At 25.8% G+C, this 19,136-nt stretch overlaps 1 protein-coding gene across 1 annotated transcript; it reads right to left on the bottom strand.

The window, feature by feature from the left end:
• Positions 1 to 638: 638 nt before the first annotated feature.
• On the bottom strand, positions 639 to 16,431 carry LOC145831365 (phosphatidylinositol-3-phosphatase SAC1-like). Its single transcript, XM_082938604.1, has 11 exons — positions 16,234 to 16,431; positions 15,390 to 15,557; positions 13,730 to 13,890; positions 13,162 to 13,332; positions 12,154 to 12,300; positions 11,642 to 11,738; positions 9,836 to 10,060; positions 5,162 to 5,326; positions 3,273 to 3,467; positions 1,770 to 1,929; positions 639 to 1,125 (listed from the first exon to the last, which is right to left on the bottom strand). The coding sequence occupies exons 1-11, from the start codon at positions 16,399 to 16,401 to the stop codon at positions 992 to 994; spliced, it is 1,791 nt and encodes a 596-aa protein (XP_082794730.1). The 5' UTR covers positions 16,402 to 16,431; the 3' UTR covers positions 639 to 991.
• Between the last annotated feature and the right edge of the window lie 2,705 nt (positions 16,432 to 19,136).

Here is a 19,136-nt window from a genome sequence, read left to right as displayed (position 1 = left end):
TTAATTACCTACTAGTTACTTACCAAAACTTGTTTAAAGATAATTTTTCGATAAAAGTTAGATTTGTATTAAATCTTAGATTTTTCAAAACAATTTAGTGTCTAAAGACTTAACAAAGAACTAAAATATGCAAAATATTACTAGAATTTTCGTAGCTACTATCAAAAATTGAGTAAAAACCACATAAGATAAAAACCAGTATAAAATTTATTAATCATGCAAAGATCTTGGAACAACATATATAGTCATTTGTTTTTGTAAAAAAAAAATAATTAAGAAATTTGCTAATTTTTATTTAATACTAAAAACTAAAACAAATCAAAGTTAAAAGTGTTAAAAACATAACGTTACAATTTAAATTTGTGAAACGATTAGTGTTTTACAAAACATAAAGTTGAAAAAAATTTATGCTTGTTTCATTTAAAGATTGCACTGTTAAAATATAAAACAAACAAAACTTAATAATCCAATAGACAAAGAAATAGTAAATTAAAAAGCACAATGCTATTTAAAAACACGTAGAGATAAAAGCTTTCAGTTAAAATTAAGATAAAATAAATATAACTAACACCTTAAATTATTTAAAAACAAAATGTATTAGAAAATACATTTTGAAAGCTTTTTAATACATTAATTCGCTCATAATATTAGAAAATATCTATAAATACTAATAACAAAAAAAACAAAGCAAAAGGGTATAAACTTAAATAAATCTATTTACACATACTTTATTGATTTTTCAGACATACCATACATTATTGATGTCTTTGTTTCAGAATACTTGCAAAAAAAATTTTAAAACGTTAATCAAGCAAAATAAGTAACAAATTATTAATATTAATCCAAATAAACAAGGTTAATTATGTTTCAGTTCAAGTAACGGCAATAAAATCGAAGAAAAAAGTTTTTTTTTGCTTTAAAATAAACTAGAACGCGAATTTAAAATATTTAAAAAACTCTCCAATCATGAATTTTGACAAAACTTTCATTTTTACTCTGTTTTTTGTTTGGAATGAAAGAGGAGGGGCGAGTTGACGTAATCAGTTCCGTTTTTGACGACCCACAAAAACAATGTCCACGTGACCGCCACCAGCAATAGAATGCTCATGAACTGCTGCAACATCCCTGTTTAAATATAATGACAAATAAAAACTTCTGCAACGTTACTGTTTAATTATAATGACTAATAATAAACTGCTGCAACATTACTGTTTAATTATAATGACTAATAAAAACTGCTGCAACATCCCTGTTTAATTATAATGACTAATAAAAACTGCTGCAACATTACTGTTTAATTATAATGATAAATAATAAACTGCTGCAACATCCCTGCTTAATTATAATGAAAAATAAAAACTTCTGCAACATCCCTGTTTAATTATAATGACAAATAATACCCATTACGCTACTGATTACCTCTGCATAACGATTAAAGTTGAAGTAATGGAGGTGTTTCGGATAAACAATTTTTTTTTTAATAAAAATAATGCAAAAACACTCAAGGAAAACTGTCTAGTCTTTTCAATTTAGTTTTCTAGTAAACTAGTTTTATTTTTTAAGTTAATTTTCAATAATTCTATAGACTATTCTTCACTTTAGCTTTATATTTTAGGCACTTAAATGAGACCTAAACAAAAACTTATCATCTCAAACTTAAACCGAAGAATTCAAGATATACATCTAAATAATTTTACTAACCATAAATAATATAAAAACCTATACAAATAAGAAACTAAATTATTTCTTATCAAAGTAATTTCACAAACCGGTGGCATTCATCATTTTGAACATGACGAAAGCGAAAACTCCCCCGTAGAAAAGTCCCACCGAAATTCCCCTTCTCTTGAAGTTGTCCAGCTGGTTGCGGAAGGGGGAACTCACCTGTTCCGTGACGACAAAGTTGCCTAGCAACAGATCGATGGAGTCCTGAGAAAATAAAATTGAAGTGTTTTTATTAGCTTGACTGAAATTTTCAAGTTTGCATATGAAAATTATAATCTAATTAATTTATAATTAATAACAGTAAAAATTTAAATTCTGTAAGCTGTTTTTCATGTGTTACAAAATAAGCTGAACAATATTTTCTCTGATATAATTTAATCTGTTTAAATTTACAATTTTTTTTGATAGCATAATGATTTATGTTTTTTAATTGAGCATAAATATTAAATACTAAAACTTGAAATAACTTTGACAACAGACTTATTTTAAGGACTTTCATGTAAAATACTTTTATTAACTTAAGTATTTTACAGTACGTTTTGAAGAAAGTAGCAAAAAATACTTGAAATTTCAAAAAAAGATTGGGAGTATTTATTAACTACTGAAAATAAATATTTATAAAAATACTACTAAAATAAGACAAAAAAATACTTTATTTTTAAGTAGTCAAAATGATTTAGAAGCTTTAAATTTTAACACCAACAAAGTTTTACAAATATGATAAAAAATTAAAGATTTTTTGGAGAAGCGTAGGGAAATATAACCATTTACGGTTTTTAAACATTAGCATAGGTTACTTTTTTTTTGGATTTTTTTTTTGATATAAACTTTTATGTTTTTATCGAATTCTACTCACAGTAAAATTTTATTCTTATATACTATATCAAATGATAATATTTATCTCAATTCTATGAATCTTATCATACTATTTTAAAAACTCTAATTTTAACTAGACATGTTTTTAGAAAAACACAACATTTAAAATAAAACTAGATTGATTTTATGTAAATTATTTTTTTTCAAACACATTTTTTTTTTCTAACAATTAAAAAAACAGTAAAAAAATTACTCAAAGTAACAATTAAAAACAAAGATCAACCAAACATGTCTTTTACCATCCATGAAAATCAGTTTTACAGATAATAATATGGTTTTAAATTTTTTTATCAAATAACTAATATTTAAACAAATCATATTCTTACGAAAATAAAAGTTAAATTAGATTTTATGAAAACTTTTTTTTCAAATATCCGTATTCAAACTAATCATTAAGTAATGATATTTACAAAAACATTTTTTTTTTAATAATTCAAAAAAAAAAAAACATAGACTTAACTTTTACCGTTTTATATATTAAACACTTTTATTTCAACAACTAATATGTTAAAAAAATACATAAACAAATCGAGCCATTTTGTGACTTACTACTATTTTTAAACATCCGTATCAAAAACGAGCATAAACCTATGTTTATTTCTTCATTCGCATGTAAACAAATTTAAAAAAAACTACTAACTTAATAACTAAAACAAAATAAAAACACCAACCTGTCTTTTGCCGTCCATGAAGTTGTTCTTCCAATACCTCACCATGGAGTTCACGCCGTCCTGCAGCAGACCCGCGAACGTTCGCTTTCCCGTCCTCGTGAAATCCGTCTTGAGCGCACCGGTGCCCGCGTACTGGACGGAACAAGCGTCCGCGTTGTCAGCCCATATGTTACGCATCGTTGCGTTCAAACTCAACTGTTGTTGTTGTTGTTGTTTTATTTGTTTTTATTATTATTATTTTGTTGATATAAACTATTAGTTTATTTATTATTATTATCATTACTTATTATTGTTTTTAAATTTATCCATATTGTTAGCATTAATGGTTCAGGGAGATAAATGTTCAGTTCAAAGATTTTTATAAAACAATGTTTTACATTCTTAGACATCATATAAGTAAACTCTATTTATTTTAAATCTATATTTGAATACAACTGAAAATTTATAAGAAAGTGAATTATTGTTTTATAACAAAATTATTTTGAATAAAATGTTTGAAAACAAGTATAAATATCAAAAAAGTTTAAAATCAAAGAAATTTTGTTAAAGCTTAAGAAGTTAGATCTTTAGTTATAATATTTAAGTATGCGTAAAACAGAAAGAAAAGGTTAATTTAATTTTATAGCGAAAACTTAACCTTTGTGCTTATTATTCTGATTGTACATCTTTTATTTTTATTGTAATTGTTTGTTTTTTTGCTTTGTAAATGCAAACCGAGTGTGTAGTTTGTACGAATTACAAACTATTTTTGATTTAAAATTCTTAATAAGTATATCAAAAAAACTCAATTTCATTATTCTTTTTAATTATTTTGAAAAATATATACTTTTATTAATGTTTTTATATATCAGCTTATTAAAGTGATAATGAAAAATTAAAAATTGTGCAAATTTGATGACTGAAAAAGATATTTTCATACTAGATAAAACTTAAAACTATTAACAAAAACTACTGTTGCTTATTTGTCTAAAATATTGAAAAATATACAAATACTTGTTTTGGGTTTAACAAAATATAGTTCTTAGAAATAATAGCAATTAAAAACATACTTATTTTCTAAATATTATAACTATTTATAACTGCTTAATTTGTTGTTTAGATGTTCACCCTACACAGTTTTACAAGGCATTTTCGACTAGTTTTTGAAACAAAAAAAGAAATTTGAAATCTTTAACTAAAAATTTGCATTGTGAAACTTTTAGCTTAAATGCTACTAGAATCTAATAAATCATAGATTTCACTCATAAATTTGTATTGTCTTTTCTGCTTCTCAACGATCTTTGGAGGTGTACTTAGTTTAAAGCCAAAAATTTATCATCTAAACAAGAACTATCATCTTTAAAATATCTTTTAAGATTATAAACTACGGGATTAAAGAATTTTGATTTAAGGTAAGTTTTGAAATATTTTTTCTGTACTGGTTACCTATTCTAACTATTGTTATCTAAATTCTATTTGACTAAAACAAACTCTTCCAAAGATTTCTCGCACAATGGAATAATTTAAGTTGTAGATATAAATAATTTTAATTGGTTTGAAATTAAGCTTATAATATACAGGTCTTTAAATATCAAATTCATAGCTGACATTTTTTTATAATTTCCTACTGTGCACACTAGGTTTACCCTATTTTGAAAACATTTCGAATCATTCTATAATATTTAATAAAAAGATTATTCTAAATAGGATAAACTTAATGGATTTTTTTCTTGATAAAGATAACTTGTAGCTAAATTTTTATTCAAAATATATTTTCATCATTATGAAATAAAAACACGATTCAAAATATTTTAAAGTAACTTAAACAAATAAAGCTTTTTCGTAACACTATAAATAATAGTTTTTAGAAAATAAAAAAATAATAATAATTTGAATTCAAAACAACTGACCTGCTGCTCAACGGTCTGCGAGGCGTCCAAAATTCCCAGCTGCCTCAATTGCGTCTGAAGCGATCGCTTGGCGATCATGGACTGGACCACGTTGGTTCTGTCCAGACAGTCCATGCAGTTGGTCCTGAAAACGCCAGATTGCTTCATCACCACGTGCGAGTTTGCCTGTTGTCATAAAAGGGGATTTTCCTACTTTGAAACTCGCTGCAATTTTTAGGAAGTGGTTTCAAATTTTGTGAAGCAAACATACGGTGTTTAGGTTTGGTGTAAATTGTTAAAACTGGATTTAATATCGCCTCGTAAAACTTAGTTAGTTCATAATAATAAATTATTCAAATGTTATTTTCATAGTCAATGAAAAATCCTCAAAAAGTTTAACAAAATTTTAAAGTTTTTTATGTAAGTTCACCGTCCGCATCGTAAAAACAAAGTTATATTTTAAAGACTCAAAACAGAACCTAGATATAATCGTAATTGAATCAAAAAAAAGGACAAATCGTCCAAAATTTGTCTGAGTTAACTTTAACTGGTGAGATTTATAAAAATAACAAAACTGAATAAACGTAAATAGTTAACACTTTAAAGCTAATTAAATACAGAAGTTTTCAATCAAAACTAAAACTTTGAAAAGTTAGCGTTACAAGATAAAAACAAACCAAATACTTTTGATTCAATGTTTTTGTCAACTAGTTTTAGGGAATAATACAATCAATTCAAAGTTGTTTAAATATTTTGGATAAAACTGTTTTTACTGGTTTTTATTAATATTGTTAAACTCTAAGACTGATGTTTCAAACACTAAAAAAAAGTGTTCAATTATTCAATAAACTTAAAAATTGATTGACTTCATATCATTTTGTTTAAACATTGTTTTTTTTAAGTTTCAAAATAATCTGAAATACCCCCTATTTCCCTAAACGTTTAAACTATTATGAGAGAGTGACAATTCCGTTTACTTGTAGAGAAGAAAAATCCTAACTAATCCTTTAACTCTTTGCTTTTTTACCTTAAACTAGCAATTAACTTTTCAAAAATAAAGTTTTTTATGTAATCTTAAATTAAAACCATAATTTTTGTTGGATCATTTTCAGAATATGTAAAGTGCGTATAATAATTTTAAGCTATTTTGATTATATAAATTTAAACTTATGTATGTTTACCTGAATATTGAGAAAATATTTTGTTTTATTTTTAACTATAAGTAGCAAAGAAAATTCTTTAATAATGATCTTGTTTTAAAATACAATTAAATTTAACATTTTATTTTTAAAATTATACTAGATTTTCTTACAATAAAATTGCAAATTAACTAGTTTGCTAATTTTATTAATGGGAATTAGCAACTAATTTCACCTTTCAATTGTGTTTTAGTTGGTTTAAACTGGTAATGTTTTTGTTTTATTAATATTTATATGTAAAAAACAATTTTGTTGCATAATAATTTGAAAAATTAATCAAATGGTTTCAAATTTTTTAAGAACAATTTATATTATAAGGTAACTAACAACTATTATTTTATACTTTACACAAAAGTTCAATAAAACTTAGACAAGTAGGCTCACTTTTGTATTAGAAATTAAAACTTTTTCTTAAATGGTTTATTAACTGACACTTAAAATCTACACTAGCTTTGTACATAAAAAATGGTTTCAAATTCAGCTTTAAAAGGTATGACTTTATATCCTTAATTCAAAAGAAAGAACATTTTATTAAAAATTTTATTAAGAAAATATTTTTTTTAACTCCAAAAATAATACAGTTAGAGTACAGTGAGTTATAAAAATATTAATGTAACTTACTATATAAAATTTATTATTTAGCTTGTGTATTAAAGGTTAACTAATCAATTATTCTAACTTGATTATATTTCGAAAAAACTAAGAGTTCTTGCAAAAATAATCAATTAAAAATGTTTATAATAAATATTTTATTTTATTTAATCAGTACACTTACACTTTACAAATAAAACAGTCATCAAAGCAGTTCATATTGCTATAGTATATATTTATAGACATTGCTATAAAATATATTTTAAGTACTTCAAATATAAAAGCATTAATCCAATCGATTGTGCATGCATTATTAGACAAAACAATGCTTGAAATAAATGTGTGAAATTAAAATAGTTGTGATCATGATTTTATTCAATTTAGTTACACTAACTTAGCACAGTTATGATTTTAAACAAACTTGTCAACCAAAAACAAAACTTAAAACTTTTAATAACAAGGTTGCCACTTATACTTGATGTTTAGCTCAAGCTTTTTGTACTTAACTTAATTGACGTCTTAAGATTTTTTTAAGCATATTGATAAAGACTTTCACAAGTATTTTATACTATAAAGGAATCAATAAAGTTCAAAATTTTAAAACTTACAAACTTAGACTGAGTTTCAAAAGGTATTTTGAAAATTTTTCGGGGTTTTTTAATAAACAAGTTTGTTGGTCCATTTTTAGTATAAGATTAAATTAAAGGTAAAAATAAACTGTTTTAAATAGTATAACAATATTGAAAAGACACTATACAGCTTACTTAGATGTGACTTAAAAAAAAATTAATGATGATGATTTGTTTTCTATATGATAGATTTTCGTATCTAATCGAAATTTGATTACCAAACATGTAAAAACTCTTTAGAATTTCAGACTTTTCCAGGTTTTTTAGTGATTTTTGTTAAAAATTCTATGTTTTTCCTTTTATTTTTTCAAAATTTCTCAAATTCTAGTTTTTGTCAGATTTTTTTTCTAAATTGTCAAACTCCATGTTTTTCCAAGATTCCAGGTTTTTCGCAACCCTACCTAAATGAAGTGAGAAAATTTTACATAGCATCTAAGGTTAATTACTAATACTTTATTCATAAACTTTATTCACTGTTAGGTAATGCAATTTAAAACAGTATTAATAAATTAGTTAAAATTTCAAAGACTATTTATACTTTCAATATGCTCAATATTTCGTACATATTTTATGAACGTTATCGACAATGATTCTGTTTTTAGAGCGGCAACCAAGTTAAAAAAAAATATTTTATTAAAAATTATTAAGCAATATTAATCATTAAGTATATTTCAGTTATTTGATATTTTTTAAAACTTTGAAAATAAAACGATTTAGTTGAAATGTTGAAACACGAATGTTTTAACATTCGACATTGATATATACCAAATAACTCTTACCCTCGAACATTCTAATCCTTGCGTTATTTTGTGATGCGCCATTTTCGGAACCTACAAATTGCACCAGAATACAAAAAATTATTGTTACTAACATTGCTTGAATGAAGTTTTTATATTATTTATAACATGATCACTATTATTTTTAATGGATAAGCTTAAATATTATCTCTAAAAAGGTAGAACAAATCCTTTCTTCATTTATATTCCACCAACACAATACTTGCTTTTAGTATTTGTAAATTAAACAGCGTAAATTGAAAAATTAATATCAACATGCATGAAATGCTACTAAAAGTTTGATGAATTAAATTAAAATAAATTAAACATGATAAATTTGTAGTGCAGCTTAACAAAAAATACCTTTTAGATAGTGTAAATTAAAATTGAAAAAGGAATAAATTACGTCAAGGCAACTATAATTGCAAAATATTAAAACTATAGTTAATGCTGCAAAACTATACTTGTATGCTGTTTTACTACAAATTAATATTATAAAATATTACTTGAAACTTAAAATTAGTACATACGATACTTCTTTACTTTGTTTATTTAAACTTGTTACGGAGTTAAAAAAACTGTTTTAAATTATCAAACAGTTTGGTATATATTTGAAAAACATGTTCTTAAACTTTAAAAACATAAACTTTAGGTCTCATTGCATTTTGTCTAAATGTTAATTTTCTAAAACAGATTTTGGTTGTACTTGTTTTTAAGTTTAACTAAACAGATCATGATGAAAGTATTTTAAACTGTAAGGTATACAGGACTATGTTGCTCACTTCCTGAATAACAAGTTAAATATGATAAACAAGCTAAATACAGTTATGTGGATGTAAGTACAGGATACATTTAATTTTTATTTTATTTCATGTCGTTCTTAATTAAATTTTTTTAAGTTTCAGATAGTTTTTGGTAAAAGTTAACTAAACACATATTTTTTTATTTTTTGTATGAAAGTTTTAATGTTTCCTTTTACTTTTAATAATTATTTTTTGAAAATATTAACTGCTTGGCTATAAATTTTCCAAAATATCAAACAAACGTTGCTGTTCTTTTACACGGTCAGTTTGTGTGATACAATATTTTTTCTTCAGGGTACAATTAACAAACATAAATTTATTTAGTGAAAAGTATACCGAAGTAAAAAACTTTTTATTTGAACAACTTCACTGTATTGTGTACGCTAAAAGCAGCAACTCTCTAACTCAGCTAAAACGACGACGTGCAAAACCCGCAAAGCTAAAACATCGTGGCAAATCTACAAAACAAACTTTGACCAAAAGTTTACGGTATTAAAATTTAAACTGACCATAATGAAAAATCCGAAATATAAGGATATAAATTATACAAAAACTATTTAACTTACTTTAATATCTTAACAATTTTATTACTTATTATGTACGCTTAAACAAGCAACATCCTCATAACAAACTGAAACTTCTTCAAGCCCGCAATTCTACAATCAAAAGAAATAAAAATCAAAAGTTGCAAACTGACCATCATGAAGAAGCCGAACTCGGTCTGGCTGAGTTCGATTTGCCGCATCAGTATGTTCAGGTTGTGCCACTTGTTCCTCCCGCAGTGGTGGTGGAAATCGAACGCCTCGTACAACAGCTCCTCCCTCTTGTTCGGCACCTTCTGCTTGAACTCTTCGACGGCGTGCGTGAAGGCAACGGCCAGCTGGTTCTCGCTGCCCGTCTGGTTCACCAGGTTGAGCAGGTACTGCGTTTGGATGTTTAGTTAACAGATTGCACTGTTTTGTTTTACCTAAGCTAAGCTGAACTAGTTGGATTTAAGTACAAGGTTGCCACTCGTTTTTTTAAAAAAAATTCCAGGATTTCCAAGTTTCTTACAGGTTTTAAAAGTACACATTTTTGGGTCAATTTTTAGTTTTAAGTTAATTTCTATATATGACACTGTGTTAAATAGTATAAAAAATTTTGAAAAGATACTATAAAGTTACTCTAAATGTGTTTTTTTATAAAAAAAAATTTTTGATGATTACAAAAAAATCTTATTTATATGATAGATTTTTTGTGTCAAATTGAAATTTTACTACTGAAAATGTTAAAATTATGAAAAATTCCAGGTTTTTTGATCAAAGTTCAGATTTTTCCATGTTTTTTTCAAAATTTGTTTAACTCCAGGTTTTAAAGGTTATTTTTGCCTAAAATGTCCAACTCCAGGTTATTCCAGGTTTCCAGATAAAGTGGCAACCCTGTAAGTAGCAATACACTAGCGTTCCACTTGAACGCGTACTTTTTACACAGAACGAAAGTGCGTAGTTAAAACGATAACTATTACAAACTTTTAAGTTATATGGTAGACCAGGTTCGACAGGTACTGTATAATAATTAGTATCAAAAATGCGTAAAAATTCACACGCAGCTCAGCTTAAACTCTAAAAAATAAGATCAAGATGTAAAAAAATAGATATATACCCTATGCCCTTAACAAGCAGAGAAATTTTTGAAATATTAATGAATTAAATGGAAGCTGTTGAGTGGAAAGTTAGTCGGATACTTGATGAGTTTTATAGTGACTATTCTGATTTTTTTGTTAAACATTTAAAATAAACAGATAGATGCATGGTTGCCACTGATCAAGCTGAGAAAAATTTCCTGACTTTTCTAAATCTTAAATTAAACATATTCTAAAATACATAATCTAACACTTAAAACTATATAAAGCTGTTCAATATGTTAATAGAAAATTTATGCAGTTTTATAAAGGATATTTTACTAATTTATACCAGATGAAGGCATTCGAAATAAAATTTTAAATATTTTTATAAATTTCTAGGAAAATTTTGGAATTTTTTTCTGACTATAAAGGACTTTTTATTAATTTTTACCATTTGAAGGCTTTGGAAAACAAGAAATTTTGTAAATTTAAACTGACAAAATCTGACTTTTTTTCAAATTTTATCAAATTTCCTTACTTTTTCTGCCTTTTTTTCAAAACCCCCCATTTTTTCCTGACTTTTCCGGACTTTTGTCAACTTTTTTAATTTTTCCTGACTTTTTCTGACAGAGTGGCAACCCTGTAGATGCTTTCTTGATGATGTAAAGTTTATTTGAAATATTCTCATGAATTTAGTTAAATAACAGTTGTAAAATTACAATAGTGAAGAACGTTTAGTCCTACTACTGACTTAGATAATTTAACCTATATTATTAATGGGTAATACTTCAGACTTGGTACAACACAGATTTAACAAAATAGTAGTGCAACAATAAGTTGCTGAAAAACCCGTTAAAATACTCGTATACTACTTTCAAGTAAAACAATTAATCTACAAACCTGTTTGTCGTAGTGCATTATCTGATCTTGTATGTGCCGATTGAACAAGTTTTGCATCAGGCTCCACTCTTCAGACAAGCCGATTGGTGGCTTGTATCTGAAAAGAAAAAGTTTGTTGAAACTGTTAGTAGGTGAAACTGATCTTTTTTATTTCTATTGTACAAAATAATTTTGTGACAAAACAATATTAGAATAAAAGTTAAAACTTTTATATGTTCAATTAAAAGGGCTAAAAGAATAGACTTTACTTTTATAAATATAAATACCACACTTTAATCACTTAACATAAAAACTTAGATCATATTACACAATTAAAATATCATATTTTTTCTTACACAAGCATTTTAAATAAAGGTAATAATTTATCATAACTGACTAAACAGCTACTTTTAAAAGTAAGCCTGAAAATGTTCGAGTCACACAAATGTAGAACGTGTTTGAGAAACAGTCTAAATAACTTGGCATAGAAAAACTGTTTAAACTGAGACTCATACAAAGAATGAACGACAAACTTAATATTGGCGAACTGGTTCCATATGAGGGGAATGCTGCCCCTGGTCTGCACCAGCGAGCAGATGTTGTGGTGGTAGAACACAACCTGCTCCGTTTCGACAAAGTTGGCCACGTCCCCGTTCTCATTCACTCCTCTCACGTTGTACCTGCGTCAATGTGAGATAATATCAAGCTGTGCTGAATTTACTGAAAAGTTTTATTAGAAAGGTTGATGAAAATTGCTTGAACTACGTTTGTTGTCGACTCTTATTTCCTTGTATATCAAAATTGTAAGTTTTTAAATAAGTAACATGGCACAAAACTGAACTAATAACAAACTTAATATTCACAAAATAAATAAAAAAGACTAATATCATAAAAAGCTAACAAAACAGCTTCACACTTGTAAAAATAAATACTCGCTAAATCAGCGATTCTCAAAAGGAGTACCGCGACTGTAGATTGCATAGAGTTTGTTATCAGGATTGACACAGTTCGTGTTGAAAAAATTTCCTGACTTTTCCTAACTTTTATAAATTAATACCTCAAGTAACCTCTATTCAAAAAACAATACCAAAGACTTGATTTTTTTTAGTTCATTTCAAAAACTCTATTAGACCTTTAAAAAAAATAATTATAAAAGTATTTTTTTTAAGAAAATGACTTTAGCAAAATGCAGTTTATAGTGATGAAATACTTTCTTGTTAAGAGCATGTTTATATCAAACTTCCTGCATTTTCTTTACCTCCATTTTTACCTGACTTTTTTACTTTTTGGTTTTTCCTGACTTTCTGGCAACCCTGTGTTAAAGTGTTAATAGTAAAAACAAACTTTTAAGCATCTAGCTTTTACTGACTGAAAAAAATGCTTTGGATAGTTTTAACAAATTATAAAACATACTTGGATGATTAATCAACTTCATAAAAAAAAATTTTATGACGAAAAATGTTATACATATAATCACATAAATTTTATTAAAACATTGTGAACAACTTTCGGAGACTTCGGGAAAAACTACAAAAACCAACCTGGTTCCGGCTCTCTTGTTGCTCCTCCTTGAAATGAGCATGAGGTCGAAGGTCCTTCCCCTGACGAAGCACGAAACTATCTTGATCATGCCGTGCATTATTGGCAGGCAGAAGGGAAGAAGTTCACTTTGCTCCATCATCGAGCTTAAAGCGTGCGAGTTCCACACGAACCTGGATGTTTTAAGATAATAAAATAGTGAAAGTGAGCAAGGTCTGACAAACCACCAGCACATAGATTGTTTTGGAAGTATGGTAAATATAGAAAAAGCATGTAGAGTCTGATTGAATACTTTTCAGTTCAAATAATGGTGAGTAATTAGTTGCCCAAAATATTTGACACAATTTACTATTTGTAAAGCTAAAAACTTTACAATACATTTATATATAGTTTTAATGTGATACTACCGAAGCTATTTACTTTTTACAATAAAAAATTAAAACCTATAAAAAATTAAAACCTCCAACCTTTAATCATTATTTTAAATTCGAATTCTGGTTTTTAAAATACTAAATAAATTAACACAGTTTGCTTTTTACAATATTTCAATCCATATACAACAAAATGCACCTCTGATCCGCCCTCAAGCAGAGGTCGAGTCCGTGGAAGTTGGGGTCGGCAAGGCTGATCCTCTGCACCGAGTGGGTCAGGTCGTAGGTCGGGGAGTAGTAAAACGAAGGGGTGTCGAGAGCGCTCTGCAGCATCCCCAGGTACACGTCCAAATCCGCTTTCTGAAAGTTTGCGTGTGAAATACTTGACTGTTTTGAAACAGCTAAATTGATCTAATAGAGTTTAGAAAGATTAAATTATAAAAGTCGAGGTCGGATTTATGAAAGTTACATACGTAACAATTTAGCATAGTTGTTCTTTTTTCTGTTTTGCTGTTTAATTTTTAAGTATTTACGTTTTCTTAACTTAATAGTTTTTTATTTATCTTGTTTTACTGTGTTAAATGTTAAGTTTATTTCAGTAAACTATTAAATGTTTTGTGTTTATGTATTATATAGTAAAATGTTTTGTGTGCAAAACACTAGTAAGTTGATGATTTTGAAACAAGTACTTGGACTTTATCAAGTTAATAAAAATCATTATTAAAATTTCAAGTATTATTTATAGTGCGGCTGATTTTATTTAAAAAATATTTACAATTGTGCAAAAGACTAATAATTTGTTGGTTTTAAAACAAGTATTTGGACTTGATCAAGTTTACACAAATGTTTACACAATAAGTTTACATCTAGATGTACATTTGTAGTTTTTATAGTTTATTTTAATTTTTTTTTTTAATTTTACTAGATAAACTTGGTTTTTATACTTAAAATATGGACTACTATTGAAAAGTATAATTCGAAATTAAGCATCTTTTCAGATTGAATGTAGAAAATTTATAAAAACTAAACATTATGCTTAAAAAATAAACAGCAACGTAACTAAAAGGCAACATTTCTTTAAACTTAACATGTTTGTAGTAAAAATTTTATAAAAATATTAATTTTAGATTTTGAACCATATTTTCAAACTTATTTACTGTGCTTATTGTACAAGTTGTAATTAAACATTGAAAATAATATTCTTCTTGTAATACAAATACTTAAGATTCAATTGAACTCCAAAAGTGGACTTTACAACATGAAAAAAAAATTAACGAAAAAAATAAGCCAAGTTCATCTATAACTAGTGAGAGGTAGCCCAACTTTATTGGTAAAAAATCTTATATTATCACTGTTTGTTTCACAATGTGTTTGTTTTATACTACTTGACAAAAGTATTAAAATAATAATGTGATTTAATATGATTAAATTTATCAGTCTACAAGTCTATAATCTGTTTTTTTAACCGACTTAATAATGCTTTGATTGAAATATAAACATATGGTAAGTGACAATTCTAAACATCTCCTCATAACAACTGATACAAAACAAAGCTATTCTTTAACTTGAAATTTAAGTCATCAGTTTATTTTATTTGAGAATTTTCAGTCAATCAACCGTAACTATAAGCTTAGCAATAATAACCATTTATTTTTAGTGTCAAGAAACTTTTATTTTATATCAAGAAAACATACAAAATACTAAACTTGGAGGCTTTTAAACAAGTACTTAAGTTTAATCAAGTTAAAAAAAATAATTCAAAGTACAATTAACAGTGTTTTGTAATTTTATTTATGTAGAAAAGAATGATAACTGTGCAAAAGATTAACAATTTGATGGTTTTAAAACAATTATATTACCTGAGACTCATTGAGACTGGCTCGCGAAGCCTTGTACGGGAGAATGTCGAACTCCGAAGCCCTCCATATTTCACTGCCGTGCACCAATCCGATGCGCTCTCTCTTGGTCACCACAACCAGATTCGGTCCGTTCAACAGGGTTATTATCCCAAACACACCAAAAATTTCCTGCATTGTTGATTTTGATGTTTGAATTAAATCAACAATTGATTTATAACTGTAACTGCTACTCATTGAAAAATCAATTTGATTTTTACAAATACTTAAAAAATACTAATTTTGTAAAATTGTGTAAGTATAACAAAAGCAATTACTATTTATCATACAAATATAAAAGTTTTAAAATGTTACTGGTATACACTTAATAATTAAAAACAGTTTAACATCATAAATAAAAACTTATTTAATTAATAAATATATTAAAGTTAAACAGTGAATTCTTAAAATAAAAATAAAATTAAAGAACTTATTTGTTAAAACTACTATATTAGCATTTTATTTATACAAAACTTTCAGCAAAACTAAAATTTAGAACTAAAAACACATTTGTCCTATTTTCAGTATAAAATAGCTTAAACAACTAAGTATTGAATCTTTTTTTGGCAAAAGTAGATAAGTACATAATATAACTTGAAAAAGCATATAAATTTGTATAAAATATATTTGATTGCTTAAAAATATTTACTACATAGAACAAATTTAAAGATTCCATAACATTATACAATCTAAAAATAAAGCTCTATAAAAAAAAGATATATAGAGAACAAGATAAAAAAATTCAATGCTGTACTTTAACAAAAGAAAAAAATTAAAAAGTTAAATTTCAAAACAATTTTAAACTAACTTTTGACTTGTTAGTTGTAGGTGGGATGTTGAAGACTCCTTTTTCAACATTCATCTCATTTGAAATTCTGTCAATAACAAGCGTGCTGGCCTCGTTGGCATACGGTACCAGGTAGAAATTGTCCACACTTATGTGAAGCCTACAGTGGTCATAAACTTGACTTATCATGGTTTAATGCTTTTTAAATTCTAAAGATAACAAAATCCTGTAACCAGACTAGTTGTTGATCTGACACAAACTGCTAAAACAATTGTTGAATTTCTGTTAGTGCTACTTAACTATTAATTTTAATAATAATACTATTGTGTTCAATGAAAAAGTTTTTTTTAACTAAATAGAGACTATCAAAAAATATCTTGACCTAAAAGGAGAACAAAATCAATAGTAAAAATTGGTTTTATATTGTATTTTTATTTTTAAGTTCTACATATACAATGTAGAAGGGTTGTTTATAAAACTTTTTTATGTAAAATATAATATTTTCTTATTAGGTTTTATTTAAAGCAACATAAATAGAAACTGTTAATTTTTACTTAATAAGTTTTATAAATGTAATTTAAATAGTTTCTTTTAAATTTTCAAACATATGACTTTAATGTAAACAATATATTGAACTTTGTACTAATTGCAAAATTCAGACTTTTTATTTAAAAATACTATATATTTAATTTTAATTATTACTATTACCTTAAAAAATGCCATATTTTATTTTAATAACTTGTACCAAATCTTTTACAAACCATCTCCCACAGCTAGTCACTACATACTGTTAGAATGACCTAAATAGAAAATTTTATTATATTGGACAACTTGCTAAAATGATCAAAGAATTTTTTTTTTAATTTGAATCAGCCAAAAAATATTATTAGCGTATAAGAAGATACATAAAACTATTATCATACATCTTGTTTTAGATACAACTTCTATATGTTAAACTTATACCCTAACTTGCTTAATATTGTGTATACAACTTTTGTACTTGTTTCAATTTTATTTTTCTCAACCTAATTTTCAGCTTTTAAATCTTTTTATTAAAACTTTCACTTTAACAAGTTTTAGACTACAATTTTTTTATATCATAACAAAATATAAAACAAACTACTTAATACTATAAAACTAAATGGAAATATTTAACACCTTATTGGTAAGAGCAAAAACTTAAGTTATTTAATTTGATGTTAATTGCTAAAGAAATTAAAGAGAGATACCTTTTCAGTAAATTTTTTTAAGTTTTAAGAAAAAGAGCAATAAAAATATAGTTTTTATACATTTGTGTTGAAAGCATTTAACTTTAAACTGATTTTATCTCAATTTTTTTTTTCTAAATGTAAAAAAAAAAAGGTTTATAGTATATAGTTTGAGCTTTCAAACAAGATCTAATACATATTTTTGCAAAAGTGTTGACCCCCCTATGGCCTTAATTTTAAACAGTGTCAGTGACTATTTTAAATGTAGATAACTTTTGATTAAGTATTTTTTAGCTAAAAAGATATATAGAAAATACAATGCCTAATTATAGATATTCATCAGTCCATTCAGTAGTTATGCTGTTGCAACAATAATATGTTTGAAAAAAATAACTATAATCAAACTTTGTTGAGATGCCATAAATACTGAATAGGTTGACTTGATATCAGGAAATGGTTTTAAAAAGGTCATTAACATTATGGATACACACTTTCATAACTAAGTTTGCTAAGCACTAATTTTGAAAAAAAAAAACAAGGCTCATAATAAAAAACATTTTTTTTTATGAGCTCTTCATTTCTGAATGATCAATTTAAAATTTGGAAACTATTTAAAATCATGATTTAAAAAATTCCAGGGTTTCCACTATTTGAGGTAAAATTGCCAGTCTGAGTGACCAAAAACTAGCCTGAATTTAAGATAAAACTGAAAAATTCATTATTTTAAGCCTAAAACTGAAAAAAGACTGTTAACTAAGCTTAAATAATTAAAATACCAAAATAATATCAAAAGGTCTCAATATAAATAAAATCTTTGAAAAAAACTTTTTAAATAATTGGGAAAAATATCCAAACTACCTTGGGTTTAGCTCAAAAATTCAAACAAGACTGAATTTTTCAAAAAATTATTATTTACTTTTAATTAGCCTGAGTTTTCAAAAAAATAGAGTCTGCATTAAACTGAGAAGCCTGAGTTCATGGCAAAATTGAAATTTAAAAAACTACAGGATAGCCATTGATTATTTAGGAATTTTTTCTGGTTTTCTAAGTTTCTCCAAAGTTTTTAAGAGAAGAATTTTCTTGTCCATTTTAAGTACAAAACTATATTTAAGTGAAAAGATGTTATATATATCATGAAACCATTTAAAGATACTAAAATGTTACTTTAATATTGTTTTACAAAAGATAAAATTCTAAATAATAAAAGAAAATATAAGTATTGTATACAATAAAATTTTAGTATTTTTTCCAAACCTAATCTATTTTTATACAAAAGTGGTTTAAACATTCTTTTTTTTTAATGTTTTTTGTTCATAAATTTTTCAAAATTAACAAATTACAATCTTTTGTCTGAATTTTAATTTTCAGGTAAATCAAGTATTCCAGATTAAATGATCACTATGGTCTTAATGACAACAATCTAGCCTGATGGAATTTAATAGCAAATTTAAAAATATATAGTAAGCTTTAACTTTTTAGTTTTAGACTTTTTATAAAAAAATATTTTAATCATTAAAAATAGCCTGTACTTAGGAAAAATCTTAACTACTTTGAGATTTGAAAAAATTGAAAATAAGCCAAGTTTTTTTATTAACCTGAAAATGTTTAAAACTACCATGATATGTGGTAATCCTAATTTAAGTTTTTATTTTTTTTTTTTAATAAATAAGATATTCTGGAGTTGTTGATGAAGATGAATTACAATATCTTTTACAG

The sequence above is a fragment of the Thalia democratica genome, chromosome 3 (assembly GCF_965202585.1).
Source record: "Thalia democratica chromosome 3, ktThaDemo2.hap1.1, whole genome shotgun sequence".
Classification (NCBI taxonomy): domain Eukaryota; kingdom Metazoa; phylum Chordata; class Thaliacea; order Salpida; family Salpidae; genus Thalia; species Thalia democratica.
Note: the sequence above shows the minus strand (reverse complement) of the source record. Positions and strands in the feature narration are given on the sequence as shown.